Source organism: Salmo salar, chromosome ssa24, assembly GCF_905237065.1.
Source record: "Salmo salar chromosome ssa24, Ssal_v3.1, whole genome shotgun sequence".
Taxonomy (NCBI): Eukaryota; Metazoa; Chordata; class Actinopteri; order Salmoniformes; family Salmonidae; genus Salmo; species Salmo salar.
Window position 1 is genome coordinate 15538953 of NC_059465.1, and position 15320 is coordinate 15554272.

Below are 15320 nucleotides of genomic sequence, written 5' to 3' on the forward strand. Positions count from 1 at the left end.
CTGATTCATCCTTGGGAGCAATTTACAAACTCCTGAAGGTAGCACATTCATCTGTACAAACAATAGTACGCAAGTATAAACACCATGGGACCACACAGCCGTCATACCGCAAAGGCTGCGTGGTCCCATGGTGTTTATACTTGCGTACAATTGTTTGTACAGATGAACGTGCTACTTTCAGGCGTTTGTAAATTGCTCCCAAGGATGAATCAGACTTGTGGAGGTCTACAATTTTATTTCTGAGGTCTTGGCTGATTTCTTTTGATTTTCCCATGATGTCAAGCAAAGAGGCACTAGAGATGAACGTACTTTGGTGCGAAAAGTGAAAATCAATCCCAGAACAACAGCAAGGGACCTTGTGAAGATGCTGGAGGAAACAGGTACAAAGTATCTATATCCACAATGAAACGAGTCCTACATCAACATAACCTGAAAGGCCGCTCAGCAAGGAAGAAGCCACTGCTCCAAAACCGCCATAAAAAAGCCAGACAACTGTTTGTAACTGCACATGGGGACAAAGATCATACTTTTTGGAGAAATGTCCTCTGGTCTGATGAAACAAAAATAGAACTGTTTGGCCATAATGACCATCATTATGTTTGGAGGAAAAAGGGAGATGCTTGCAAGCTGAAGAACACCATCCCAACCATGAAGCAGCATCATGTTGGTGGCAGCATCATGTTGTGGGGATGCTTTGCTGCAGGAGGGACTGGTGCACTTCACAAAATAGATGGCATCATGAGGGAGGACAATTATGTGGATATATTGAAGCAACATCTCAAGACATCAGTCAGGAAGTTAAAGCTTGGTCGCAAATGGGTCTTCCAAATTGACAATGACCCCAAGCATACTTCCAAAGTTGTGGCAAAATGGCTTAAGGACAACAAAGTCATGGTATTGGAGTGGCCATCACAAAGCCCTGTCCTCAATCCTATAAGAATATTTGTGGGCAGAACTGAAAAAGTGTGTGCGAGCAAGGAGGCCTACAAACCTGACTCAGTTACACCAGCTCTGTCAGGAGGAATAGGCCAAAATTCACCCAACTTATTGCGGGAAGCTTGTGGAAGGCTACTCAAAACGTTTGACCCAAGTTAAACAATTTAAAGGCAATGCTACCAAATACTAATTGAGTGTATGTAAACTTCTGACCCACTGGGAATGTGATGAAAGAAATAAAAGCTGAAAAAAATCTCTCTCTACTATTATTCTGACATTTCACATTCTTAAAATAAAGTGGTGATCCTAACTGACCTAAGACAGGGAATTTTTACTAGGATTAAATGTCAGGAATTGTGAAAAACTGAGTTTAAATGTATTTGGCTAAGGTGTATGTATGTAAACTTCCGATTTCAACTGTAGGTGTAAATCTTTGTGTAATCTATGGCAACAGTATATAGAAAGAATTTGCATTTATTGTCCTGGCAAGTGTAACTTTTTTGGAACACCACCGTCTTACTGCGATTTACTGTCCGGGCCCAAGTCTGACAGAATCTGTGCAGAAGATATAGGTGGTGCTGTAGGCCCTCCTTGGTTGGGGACAGAAGCACCATATCATTTGCAAACAGCAAACATTTTCCTTCAGAGTCTAGTATGGTGAGGCAGGGTGATGCAGACTGTTCTAATTCCCTCGCCAATTAATTGATATATATGTTGAAAGCGTTGGACTCAAGCTGCATCCCTGTCTCGCCCCACGGCTCTTTATTGCCAATTTTAACTGCACACTTGTTTGTGTACATTGATTTTCAGAATAGCTTTTTTGTTTTGTAAATTAGGGTTTGCAGGGTGTACACGTGGTCTGCCGTGTGATATTTTGGTAAGAAGCCATTTGACATTTGCTCAGGACATTGTTTTCGCTGAGGAAATGTTAGTCTGCTTTTGATGATACTGCAGAGGATTTTCCTGAGGTTACTGTTGACGCAGATTCCAGTGCAACTGTAGAGGTCAAATTCGTCTCCATTTTTATGGATTGGGGTGATCAGACCTTGGTTCCAAATATTGGGGAAGATGCCGGAGCTGAGGATAATATTGACGAGTTTAAGTATAGGCCATTTTAATTTGTGGTCTGTGTATTTTATCATTTTGTTTAGTATACCATCAACATCACAGGCCTTTTTGGGTTGGAGAGTTTGTATTTTGTCCTGTAGCTCATTCAATGTAATTGGAGAATCCGGCGGATTCTGTTAGACTTTAATAGCTGATTCTGAGTTTTGCAAATGATCATGCATATGTTTGCTCTTGGTTCTTTGTTATATGGCCTAAAATGTTGAAGTGGTTTATCCATACATCTCCATTTTGGATAGATGGCTAATTGTGTTGTTTGTTTAATGTGTTAAAATTTCCACAACAGGGATTTTATTCTATGTATTCTTCAATCACAAGAGAGCTGTTTTATGACATGCTGTTCTTTATTTTTTCTTTTTGTATTTCTTTACTGTTTTAGTGTTTCCCCATAGTGAATGCGTAGGTTCTGGTTATCTGTGTTTCTGGTTGGATAGGTTTCTCAATTTCTTTCTTAGGTTTTTATATTGTTCATCAAACTATTTCTCATTTTTGTTAGTTTTCTTCGGTTTTCTTCTAGAATGTTTTTATTTGATATGCTAGGTGATAGGTTACATTTACTGTTCAGGCTTCCTACTGCAAAGTTCACACCTTCACTATTGAAGAGAAACATTTTGTCTAGGAGGGATTGGATTTGTTGTTGGTCAATTGTTTTTTGGTACGTTTCTACACTACCCTCTTTCCATCTATAGCATTTCTTAATAGCATGCAGTTTGTTCGGCTTCGCCACCTCATGGCTGAATATTGCTCTGTTCAAGTAGATTGGGATTTTGTTGTGGTCTGATAAGGGTGTTAGTTGGCTGACTGAACGTGCTGAGAGACTCTAGGATGAGGTCAGTGATAAAGTTGTCCATAGTACTTCAGCCACAAGAGATGAGTTGTAGGTTAACCTACTGTAGGAATCCCCTCGAAGCCTACCATTGACTCTGTACAGACCCAGTGTGTGACAGAGCTGCAAAAGTTGTGACCCATTTTTCTTGGTTGTTTTGTTGTAGCTGTGTCTAGGGGGGCATATTTAGGAGGGAATGCTGTCCCCTCCAGGTAAGTGCTTGTCCCTCTGTGTGCTGAAGGTGTCAGGTTCTTGTCGAGTTCTGGTGTTTAGGTCACCAAAGACAAGTACATGTCAATGGACCTGGAAATGGTTGAGCTCTCTCTCTCTCTCTCTCTCTATGTAATATCATCCAAAACGTCCAACACTGACTCATCTATATGAGGCCTGCCAGTAGAGTTCTGTCTTCCCAAGGTCACTCTCTTCACCCTCCCTCCATCATCTCTCTCCTCCCTCCATGTCCATCAAGTCTATCTCCCCATCTCCCTCCTCCTCCCCTATTCTCTTTCTCTTCCTTCATCCTTTTCCACTTCACTTGCCTTCCTCAAACTTCAAACTGATTGACATTCCAAGGACTGAGAATGCAGGCCACCCCTCCATTCTGGCTCAGTGATCTCTGCTCCACTCGCAGTGAACTCATACAGTGCTTTTAGAAAGTATTCAGACCCCTTGACTTTTTCCACATTTTGTTAGGTTACAGCCTTATTGTAAAATGTATTAAATTGTTTTTCCCCATCAATCTACACACAATACCCTATAATGACAAGGGGAAAAAAAACTGGTTTAGAATTTTTGCTAATTTACATAAATATACAGACCCTTTACTCAGTACTTTGTTGAAGCATCTTTGCCAGCGATTACAGCCTCGAGTCTTAGTGGTTAGAGCATTGGGCCAGTAACCGAAAGGTTGCTGGTTCGCATCCCTGAGCTGACAAGGTAAAAATCAGTCATTCTGCGCCTGAACAAGGCAGTTAACCCACTGCTCCCCAGTAAGCTGTCATAGTTAAGAACACATTCTTATTTACAGACTTGCCTAGTTAAAAATATATATTTGGCACACAGGTATTTCGGGAGTTTCTCCCATTCTTTTTTGCAGATCCTCTCTAGCTCTGTCAGGTTGGATGGGGAGCATTGCTGCGCAACTATTTTCAGGGCTCTCAGGAGATGTTCGATTGGGTTCAAGTCCGGGCTCTGGCTGGGCCACTCAAGGATATTCAGAGATTTGTCCCAAAGCCACTCCTGCATTGTCTTGGCTGTGTGCTTAGGGTCATTCTCCTGTTGGAAGGTGAACCTTCGCCTCGGTCTGAGGTCCTGAGCACTCAGGAGCAGTTTTTCATCAAGGATCTCTCTGTACTTTGCTCCATTCATCTTTGCCTCGATCCTGACTAGTCTCCCAGTCCCTGCCAGTGAAAAATATCCCCACAGCATGATGCTGCCACCACCATGCTTCACCGTAGGGATGGTGCCAGGTTTCTTCCAGAGGTGGCGCTTGGCATGCAGGCCAAAGAGTTCAATCTTGGTTTCATCAGACCAGAGAATCTTGTTTCTCATGGTCTGAGAGTCTTTAGGTGCCTTTTGGCAAATTACAAGCAGGCTGTACCTGAGGAGTGGCTTCTGTCTGGCCACTCTACCATAAAGGCCTGATTGGTGGAGTGCTGCAGAGATGGTTGTCCTTCTGGAAGGCTCTCCCATTTCCACAGAGGAACTCTGGCACTCTGTCAGAGGGACCATCGGATTCTTGGTCACCTCCCCGACCAAGGCCCTTCTGCCCTGACTCCTCAGTTTGGCCGGGCGCCCAGCTCTGGAAAGAGTCTTGGTGGTTCCAAATTAATAATGATGGAGGCCATTGTGTTCTTGGGGACATTCAATGCTACAGACATGTTTTGGTACCCTTCCCCAGATCTTTGCCTCGACACAATCCTGTCTCGGAGCTCTACGGACAATTTTCAGGTGTGTGCCTTTCCAAATCATGTCCAATCAATTGAATTTACCACAGGTGGACACCAATCAAGTTGTAGAAACATCTCAAGGTTGATCAATGGAAACAGGATGCACTTGAGCTCAATTTCAAGTCTCATAGCGAAGGATATGAATACTTACGTAAATAAGGTATTTCTGTTTTTAATACATTTGCAAACATTTCTAAAAACCTGCTTTCATTTTGTCATTATGGGGTGTTGTGTGTAGATTGCCGAGGATTTTTTTTTTTTTAAATCCATTTTAGAACAAGGCTGTAACGTAACAAAATGAGGAAAACGTCAAGGCGTCTGAATACTTTCCGAAGGCACTGTATATAGTGGATGTAGTGAGTAACTGGGACTAAAAGCATGTGAAGTGTTCATTTCTGGTCTAAATGTGATACTCTGTCTGATAAATATGTGATTATGAATATGTGATTATAAATGTGATGAGAAATATGTGGCAGGTAGCCTAGCGGTTAAGAGCGTTGGGCCAAAGAGTTGCTGATTCGAATCACCATGCCGACCAGGCTTCTGTGAGTCGCTCTGGATAAGAGCATCTGCTAAATGACAAAAATGTCAATGTGATGTGAGAGTTTATGTCACTGAGGAGAAGGCCATGACAACGTCTGAGTGTGATCACCTGCCATATAAAAACAGAGAAAATACAAGGGTTTGTGCAATGTTGACACGTGCAGAAACATTTCGGTCTTTGTATCCAAGATCGTGATGGTATAACGTTGTGGAAAATGGGGCTGCAGAACTTTACAGTGACCGAGAGATATTTAAGATGTTCCTTTAAGATTTACAGCCATGGTGTGTGTGTGTGTGTGTGTGTGTGTGTGTCTGATCAATAGGTGCTGTAGTAGGGACAGAATTATTCTCCTCAGACACATTCTTCCAAATCAGCTGACACACCTACAAGGACCGCACTAAAATAGCAAGTGTGTGCATTCTTAATTCTCCGCTGTCTGATTTTTCAAAGAACCTGGGTTATTGACAGAGGTAATTCTTATCCATCCACTTATATACATTTCTAGGGATCATGATGAAGACGTCAAACCTCACACACTGTTATGAGGTGTAAAGTTGTCAGTGGGCCAGGTGTGTGTGTGAGAGAGAGGGAAAGCGAGAGCGGGGAGAGACAAAGAGAAGGAGCTGCTTTCTGCTGATGTGCAGTCTGATTACCTCTGCAGTGTGAGTCTGCAGATCCACTCCAACCCACCTGGGGGACACACCTGGCGCACTGACAGAACCACACACACTGTCATGTATTCACAGCACTGACAAATAGAATAAAAAGCTGCACATAAAACGTTCAACTAGTCCAAACACAATCATATACTTTTCTTCTGGTGAACATGGTATTGTGGACATAATTTGTTTCAAAAAGTTGAAGCCGATTGGCCTCGGTCTACTGTAACGAATATGGCACATAATCACATTGTGGGCACTCAGAAATGAAGAGTAAATCATATTATACAACTGGACATTTGGGTGAAAATTCAAGAAGCCTATCATGCGCTGTATCATGGTGTTTCTGTAGTTAGTCTGTGTGACAAGGAAAGGGTGGTGATGACGATAGCGAAGATGATGTCTCTTTAAAGAGAGAGATTGTTCGTGCTGAGTTGTGAGTTTCTCCTCCCGCGGTATAAAAGCTCATCTCTCGTCACCCTGCCGCAGTCTGCATCCGGCTTAGAGATGAGCTACCCACTGGACTACCTCTACGGCCACGGCTCCTATCGCAGGACACCACAGGGACACTCTGCCCGGCCCGCGGCTTCCCTCTCCTCCTCCGGCTACCACTCCCAGCCATGGACGACCTCCCAGCGCCGCCGCCCGGCCTACAGCCAGGCAGCCTCTGCCGACAGCTTGGAAATCTTTAACGGCGACATGACTCGGAGGAACGAGAAGGAGATTCTGCAGACACTCAACGACCGGTTCGCCGGGTACATCGACAAGGTGCGGAACCTCGAGATGATTAACTCGAATCTGGAGCAGGAAGCGGCTGCGCTGCGACAGAGCCAGACGGGGCGCGCTACCGTGGGAGAGCACTATCAGCGTGAGCTGGAGGACCTGAGGGTTATGGTCCAGCAGTTGACCGGAGAGAAGGCACGCACACTCTTGGAGCATGACCACCTTGAAGAGGACATCCAGCATGTGCGGACCAGGCTCGAGGACGAGGCACGCAGCCGGGAGGAGCTGGAGGCCGCAGCACGCGTCATGAACAAGTATGTGGATGAGTCTGGGCTCGCGCGGCTGGAGCTGGACAAGAAGCTGTTCGCACTGCAGGAAGAAGCCGCGTTCCTAAAGAAGAACCACGAGGATGAGGTGGCCGAGATGCTCGCACAGATCCAGGGTGCACAGGTGAGGTTCGAGGCTCGAGACACGATCAAGGCGGACGTCACGAGCGCACTGCGGGAGATCCGCGCTCAGCTGGATGGCCACGCGACCAAGAGCGCAATGCAGGCAGAGGGATGGTTCAAAGGTGAGAGGTGCAACTTTATATCAAACTTTATATCACCTTAATATCTTTAATACCCACCTGGTTTTACCAAGAGTGGTCGTGAGAAAGCCAATTTTATAGTCTTATAGGACTATAATGTGTGGCTGTGCGGTGACGCATCCTTGTTCGCTGTCCATGGTGCTGAACTTGGGAGCGCTTTGGTTTTACAATCAAATAGGCTAGTGGTACATAGTGGTGCATATAGGCTATTATCAATCCCATTTGGGACATTGATGCCTCGTAAGATCACCATTGGAAGCAAACTGCATTAAAACTCTCTAGGCTATATATTCAGCTAAACCTGCGTAAACATCATCCCATGAGTGCATACCAATTACTAAAATGACACCTTGAGTGACAAGGGTACTTTCGAATCAAACGCCATAGTTATGAAATGATAGGCTATGATTGCATTTGGAAAAAGTATTGGATGTGAATAATGTGGTGAAATAGCCCACTGGTTTATTTTATGGAGAGGACTACGTGTTCTGTCTGGTGTAAACTCGTGTCTTTTACCATCTGTCCACCTGCCACTTGTCACCTACAGTCCTGTTTGGAAAATGTTATTACTGTTCATCATGCATTCCTGCCGTAGGCAACTATGAGTCAGCAGTATTAGGTCCCTAAGATGGCGCATTCAAGACTCCTTGGAAGTTTCTTTTGATAAGATTTTCATCAATATGTTGTTCAGTGTCATATATCTGAGTCAGACCTCTGACAGACAGACAGACAGGCACTGTCAAGGTCACTCCTTCCTGGAGGAGAGGATGTGTGTTCTCAGTGACAGACCTTTACTAAAGCTCAATACAGAAAAGCATTCAGGCACCTGGCCAGTCCTAAGACAGGAGACTATTTTATAATTTTGTGTTATAGCCCCTGTTCCCATGACCTCTAACACCCTGTCTCTGACCCTGTCCCCCCACCTTCTGAAGTGCGTATGGAACGGTTGGCGGATGCAGCTCACTCTAACACGGATGCAATCCGCGGTGCCCAAGAGGAGATAGCCGAGTATAGACGGCAGCTGCAGAGTCGCACCATCGAACTGGAGACCCTCAAAGGAACCAAGGACTCTTTGGAGAGACAATGCATGGATAGTGAGGACAGACATCATGGAGATATCCACTCCCTACAGGTACACTCCTCTGCCTGACTGACCATCTGTCTGGCTTTTCTCTTTCTCCTTCATTCTGACACATTGCTCACCAACGTGTGTGTGTCTGTGTGTGTGTGTGTGTGTAGGAGACCATCCACCAGCTGGACGGTGAGCTGAAGAGTACTAAGTGGGAGATGGCAAGTCAGCTGAGAGAATACCAGGAGCTGCTGAACGTCAAGATGGCTCTGGACATTGAGATAGCTGCCTACAGGTGGGTCAGGGGTTAAGGGGAAGAGGTTAAGGGTGTTCAGACTGGCTCTGAACAACCTTGCGCTTGGAATATTTAATTTTTTTAAACAGGAGACTGTATTGACACACCCAACTCAGACTGTACTTCCCATGTTCTTCCCCTAAACAGGAAGCTGCTGGAAGGGGAGGAGACTCGGTTCCTATCTGGGCCAAGCCTGTTCTCCTACTCCTCCGTTCACCTTAAGCTGAAGGGCGAGGAGCTCTCAGACACAGTCATACTGGAGGAACAGACGGATGAGACACAGGTCACTGAGGTGACAGAGGAAGGAGAGGACGAGGAGAAGGGCGAAGAGAAGGAAGAGGAAGTAAAGGATGAGGAAGATGATGAGACCAAAGCTGAGGTAGAAGAGGGAGAAGGAGCTGAGGATAAGGGAGGAGAGGAGGAAGAGGGTGATAAGGAGGAAGAGGAAGGATCTGAGGATAAGGAGGAAGAGGAGGCAGGTGAGGAGAAAGCGGAAGAGAAGTCTAAGTCACCTGAGGCCGCTTCTCCATCTAAGTCTCCCACCAAAACCCCACAGCCCAAATCTCCCCTCCCCAAATCACCCGCCAAGTCTCCTGCCCCCAAATCTCCCACAGAGAAATCTCCCCAGCCCAAATCCCTGGATGTGAAATCACCATCTAAATCTCCCCCTAGCAAATCCCCAGAGTCTAAGTCCCCTCCTCCCAAGTCCCCTCCTCCCAAGTCCCCTCCTCCCAAGTCCCCTCTCCCCAAGTCTCCTGAACCCAAGTCCCCTCCTCCCAAGTCCCCTCCTCCCAAGTCCCCTCTCCCCAAGTCTCCCATCCAGGAGAAGGCCAAGCCCCCTGCAGAAGACAAACCAGCCAAGGAGGAGAAGAAAGAGAAGGAACAACCCCAGCCTGTAAAAGAGAAGAAACAGGAGCCAGAACCCAAGGAGAAAGAGAAGAGTGAGAGCCAGCCTAAAGAGAAGGCTGAGGAGAAGACAGACAAACCAGATCCCAAGAAGGAGAGCAAGCCAGAGGAGACCCCAACACCTGCCCCTCCTGCCGTCACCTTGGCCAAGCCTGCAGAGGAGAAGCCCGCCCCCGCCAAGGAGAGCCCCACCCCTGCTAAGAAGGAAGATGAGAAACAGGCCCCGTCCAAAACAGACGACAAACCTCAGGCAGAGTTGAAGCCTGCCCCCAAAGAATCCCCAGAGAAAACAGAGAGCAAGAAAGAGAAGAAACCAGAGCCCAAAGAGGAGGTGCAGGAGGACAAGCAGGAGGCCTCTAAAGGGTCTGACAGTAAAGAGGCGAAGGATACGAAGGTGGAAGGGAAGGCAGAGAAGGACGAAAAGTCCTCCAGCACTGAGGTCAAAGAGAAAGCCATGAAGTGAATCACTAACCTGTTGTGTATGAGAAGATCTGACAAACCTTTGTAAAGGGAGGCCAGAGCAGAGTAAGAGACAAACAGTAAACAAGCAAAGAAATAGTGTTTCTCTAGTTACTAATCCCTGGGTACTCAACCCTGATATGATGCTTCTTCTAATGTATGACTGTAAAGAATGCAGAATGCTCTAAACTCTATCTGAATGTGACTTCCCGTCAATAATAACAAGTGCATTAAAACAGCAACATCGCTCTGGCTGGGAGCACAGCACAGGGCCATGTACCTTCTGAAGCCTTCAAGGGCAGAGATGTCAACAAATGTCTATAAAAGATTGTGTCAGATGAATATATTGTACTGTATGTGTATATTTATGACGATATAAATGACTATATTATATTGACAACTATAAAAAGCAGAGAGACTATGAACCCGCTCATTGTGCACCTTAAACAGCTCCCTGTCTGGTTGTGCTGAGTCACTGTGCTGTGGTTAGTATGCTAGGTCAGGGAGGAGAACTCTGAAGTCAGGGATGACTGTGCCATGTATAAACTGCTGAGAATATGCAATACAAACTGATGAAACTAATAAAAAAGGTTCAAACTGAACAATTTCTGTGTGTTCTCATTATTATATCATTCTAATACTAAGATATACTCTGGTGTGAATTATACTGATTGCCGCAGTGATGGTCTCGACCTGACCTGGGCAAAGACGTCAATTCAACGTCTATTCCACATTGGTTCAATGTAATTAAATTGAAATGGCGTGGAAACATTGATTAAACCAGTGCGTGTCCAGTGAGAAAAAAATTGCTTGCTAAAATGGATCATTTACTGGCACAGTACTGAGGTACTAGACTGGTGGTTTACTGGTACAGTACTGAGGTACTAGACTGGTGGTTTACTGGTACAGTACTGAGGTACTAGACTGGTTTACTGGTACAGTACTGAGGTACTAGACTGGTTTACTGGTACAGTACTGAGGTGCTAGACTACAGAAACTGTATTGCTCCCGTCTAGTTCCTCTCATGTACAGTTGAAGTCGGAACTTAGGTTGGAGTCATTAAAACTCGTTTCTCAACCACGTTTTTAACAAACTCTAGTTTTGGCAAGTTGGTTAGGACATCTACTTTATGCATGACACAAGTAATTTTTCCAACAATTGTTAACAGATTATTTCACTTATCACAATTCCAGTGGGTCAGAAGTTTACATACACTAAGTTGACTGTGCCTTTAAACAGCTTGGAAAATTCCAGAAAATTATGTCATGGCTTTAGAAGCTTCTGATAGGCTAATTGACATAATTTGAGTCAATTGGAGGTGTACCTGTGGATGTATTTCAAGGCCTACCTTCAAACTCAGTGCCTCTGCTTGACATCATGGGAAAATAAAAAGAAATCAACCAAGACCTCAGAAAAATAAATTGTAGACCTCCACAAGTCTGGTTCATCCTTGGGAGCAATTTCCAAACGCCTGAAGGTAGCACGTTCATCTGTACAAACAATAGTACGCAAGTATAAACACCATGGGACCACGCAGCCATCATACTGCTCAGGAAGGAGACGTGTTCTGTATCCTAGAGATGAACGTACTTTGGTGCGAAAAGTGCAAATCAATCCCAGAACAACAGCAAAGGACCTTGTGAAGATGCTGGAGGAAACAGGTATAAAAGTATCTATATCCACAGTAAAACAAGTCCTATATCGACGTAACTTGAAAGGCCGGTTTTGCAACTGCACATGGAGACAAAGATCGTACTTTTTGGAGAAATGTCCTCTGGTCTGATGAGAACAAAAAGAGAACTGTTTGGTCATAATGACCATCGTTATGTTTGGAGGAAAAAGGGGGAGGCTTGCAAGCCGAAGAACACCATCCCAACTGTGAAGCACGGGGGTGGCAGCATCATGTTGTGGGGGTGCTTTGCTGCAGGAAGGACTGGTGCACTTCACAAAATAGATAGCATCATGAGGCAGGAAAATTATGTGGATATATTGAAGCAACATCTCAAGACATCAGTCAGGAAGTTAAAGCTTGGTCGCAAATGGGTCTTCCAAATTGACAATGACCCAAAGCATACTTCCAAAGTTGTGGCAAAATGGCTTAAGGACAACAAAGTCATGGTATTGGAGTGGCCATCACAACGTCCTGTCCTCAACCCTATAGAAAATTTGTGGGCAGAACTGAAAGTGTGCGAGCAAGGAGGCCTACAAACCTGACTCAGTTACACCAGCTCTGTCAGGAGGAATGGGCCAAAATTCACCCAATTTATTGTGGGAAGCTTGTGGAAGGCTACCCGGAACGTTTGACCAAAGTCAAAGAATTTAAAGGCAATGTTACCAAATACGAATTGAGTGTATGTAAACTTCTGACCCACTGGGAATGTGATGAAAGAAATAAAAGCTGAAATAAATCTCTCTACTATTATTCTGACATTTCACATTCTTAAAATAAAGTGGTGATCCTAACTGACCTAAAACAGGGAATTTTTACTTGGATTAAATGTCAGGAATTGTGAAAAACTGAGTTTAAATGTATTTGGCTAAGGTGTATGTAGACTTCCTACTTCAACTGTACGTCAGTATACACACTATGAAGAGAGGAACAGTTCTGAACGGAACACCAACTGAGGTAGTATGAAAAGAAGCACAGCGGAGGTGAGGAAGATGAGAGGTGTGAGGATCTCACTATGCGGGTGTGTGAGTGTGTGCTGTACTGCATTGCGGCTGAGGAGTGCACCTCCCCTCCCTGCTCTGACGTCACATAGCCTGGGCTCATACAAAAATCAGGTGTGGTGGAGAACAGCGCTACCTGAACAGAGCAGTTCCCCCTCTTCTTTCTACTCCACAACATCCTGGAGTTAGAGAATACAGCTGCCCCATGCACCTCTCGCGATTATCCTTAGTCCCTCATCCTCATCGCACCCTCATTTTAACTCTTCTATACCTGCTCCACAAAGCTAGCCTGCTGAAACAGTAAGCATGGATCAAAACAGTCCAAAAGCATAATTATCATCATAAAAAGTATGATAACGTACACCATCTAGTAGATCGATTCTGGAGTAACCTGCCAAGCCAGAGATGATCTACACCAGTTAATCTGAGGCTCCATGCATGTGCTGCTAAAGACGGAGCAGTGAGACCACATTATGAGAAGTACTATAAACAGACATCACAACCTTTATTTCACAACAAAGGCTTCCATTAGACTTTGATGTCAGTTTTAGAGTCCTGTCTATGATGTCCTTGAGGTTACAGTTGTCCACAATCATTGTGGAAACTACAGTGGAGTTGGTAGTTGTAATATGCTGTGGAGTTACAATGGAAACAATGTTTTCCATAGGGACTGGAGCGCATGTACAGTGCCTTCAGAAAGTATTCACACCTCTTGACTCTTTCCACATGTTGTGTTACGGCCTTAATTTAAAATGGTAATCCATTATGATTTGTCATCACTGGCCTATACACAATACCCCATAATTAATTATGTTTTAATATTATTATTTTTTTTTACAAATTTCATAAATGAAAAGCTGACGTGTTGAGTCAATGAGCATTCAAGGACCTTGTTATGGCAAGCCTAAATAAGTTCAGGAGTAAAAATGTGCTTAACAAGTAACATTAAATTGCATGGGTGCATAATAGTGTTTAATATTATTTTGGAATGACTACTTAATCTCTATACCCCACACATTTAAATTATCTATGAAAAGGTCCCTCAGTCGAGCAGTGAATTTAAAACAGATTCAACCACAAAGACCAGGGAGGTTTTCCAATGCCTCACAAAGAAGGGCACCTATTGGTAGATGGGTAAAAATAAAAAAGCAAACATTGAATATCCCTTTGAGCATGGTGATGTTATTAATTAGACTTTGGATGGTGTATCAATACACCCAGTCACAACAAAGATACAAGTGTCCTTCTTAACTCAGTTGCCAGAGAGGAAGGAAACCAGCCAGGGATTTCACCATGAGGCCAATAGTGACTTTAAAACAGTTTCAGAGTTTAAATAGTTGTGATAGAAAACTTAGGATGGATCAACAATATTGTAGTTACTCCACAATACTAACCGAATTGACAGAATGAAAAAAAAGCCTGTAGAGAATAAAAATATTCCAAAACATGCACCCTGTTTGCAATTAAGCACTAAAGAACTACTGCAAAAAATTTGGCAAAGCAATTAACTTTTTGTCCTGAATAAAGTGTTATGTTTGTGGCAAATACATTACTGAGTACCACTCTACCAATTTTCAAACATAGTGGTGGCTGCATCATGCTATGGGTATGCTTGTAATTGTTAAGGACTAGGGAGTTTCAGGATAAAATATTTACGGAATGGAGCTAAGCACAGGCAAAACCCTAGTGGAAAACTTGGTTGTCTGCTTTCCACCAGACACTGGGAGATGAATTCACCTTTCAGTAGGACAACCTAAACACAAGGAGTTTCTTACCAAGAAGAAAGGAGTATTCCCTGAGTGTCCGAGTTACAGTTTTGACTTAATTCTACTTGAAAATCTATAGCAAGAGCTGAAAATGGTTGTCGAGCAATGTTCAACAACCAATTTGACAGAGCTTGAAGAATTTTGAAAATAATAAAATGGGCAAATGATGCACATTCCAGGTGTGGAAAGCACTTCGAGACTTATCCAGAAAGACTCACAGCTGTAATTGCTGCCAAAGATACTTCAATCAAGTATTGACTCAGGGGTGTGAATACTTATGTAAACTTGGCATTTCTGGATTTCATTTTCAATACATCTGCAAACATTTCTAAAAACATGTTTTCACTGTGTCATTATGGGGTGTTGTGCATAGACGGTTGAGAAAAATATATACTGTACAGTACACACCAGTCAAGTTTGGACACACCTACTCATTCAAGTTTTTTTTTTAAATTATTACTATTTTCTACATTGTAGAATAGTGAAGACATCAAAACTATGAAATAACACATGGAATAATTTAGTAACCAAAATGTTACACAAATAAAAATATATTATTGATTTTATATTCTTCTGTTTTTATAATCTTTTTGGTTACTACATTATTCCATGTGTTATTTCATAGTTTTGATATCTTCACTGTTATTCTACAATGTAGAAAATAGTAAAAATAAAGAAAAACCCTGGAATGAGTAGGTGTCCAAACATTTGACTAGTACTGTATATTTAATCCATCTCGAATTAAGGCTAAAACACAACAAAATGTGGAATATTTCAAGGGGTATGAATACTTTCTGAAGGAAG

At 43.6% G+C, this 15320-nt stretch overlaps 1 protein-coding gene across 1 annotated transcript; it reads left to right on the forward strand.

Moving 5' to 3' along the window:
• Positions 1–6389: 6389 nt before the first annotated feature.
• On the forward strand, positions 6390–10682 carry LOC106584919 (neurofilament medium polypeptide). Its single transcript, XM_014170620.2, has 4 exons — positions 6390–7333; positions 8284–8483; positions 8591–8715; positions 8863–10682. Exons 1-4 carry the CDS (start codon positions 6547–6549, stop codon positions 10082–10084), a joined length of 2334 nt encoding a protein of 777 aa, XP_014026095.2. The 5' UTR covers positions 6390–6546; the 3' UTR covers positions 10085–10682.
• Positions 10683–15320: the final 4638 nt, after the last annotated feature.

What these genes read in the sequence shown, in the direction of transcription:
- LOC106584919 (XM_014170620.2), top strand. Translation starts at nt 6,547, where the DNA reads ATGAGCTACCCACTGGACTACCTCTACGGCCACGGCTCCTATCGCAGG. An exon ending in GAGATATCCACTCCCTACAG is followed by an intron (nt 8,484 to 8,590) that starts GTACACTCCTCT and finishes GTGTGTGTGTAG; the next exon opens with GAGACCATCCACCAGCTGGA. An exon ending in ATTGAGATAGCTGCCTACAG is followed by an intron (nt 8,716 to 8,862) that starts GTGGGTCAGGGG and finishes TCCCCTAAACAG; the next exon opens with GAAGCTGCTGGAAGGGGAGG.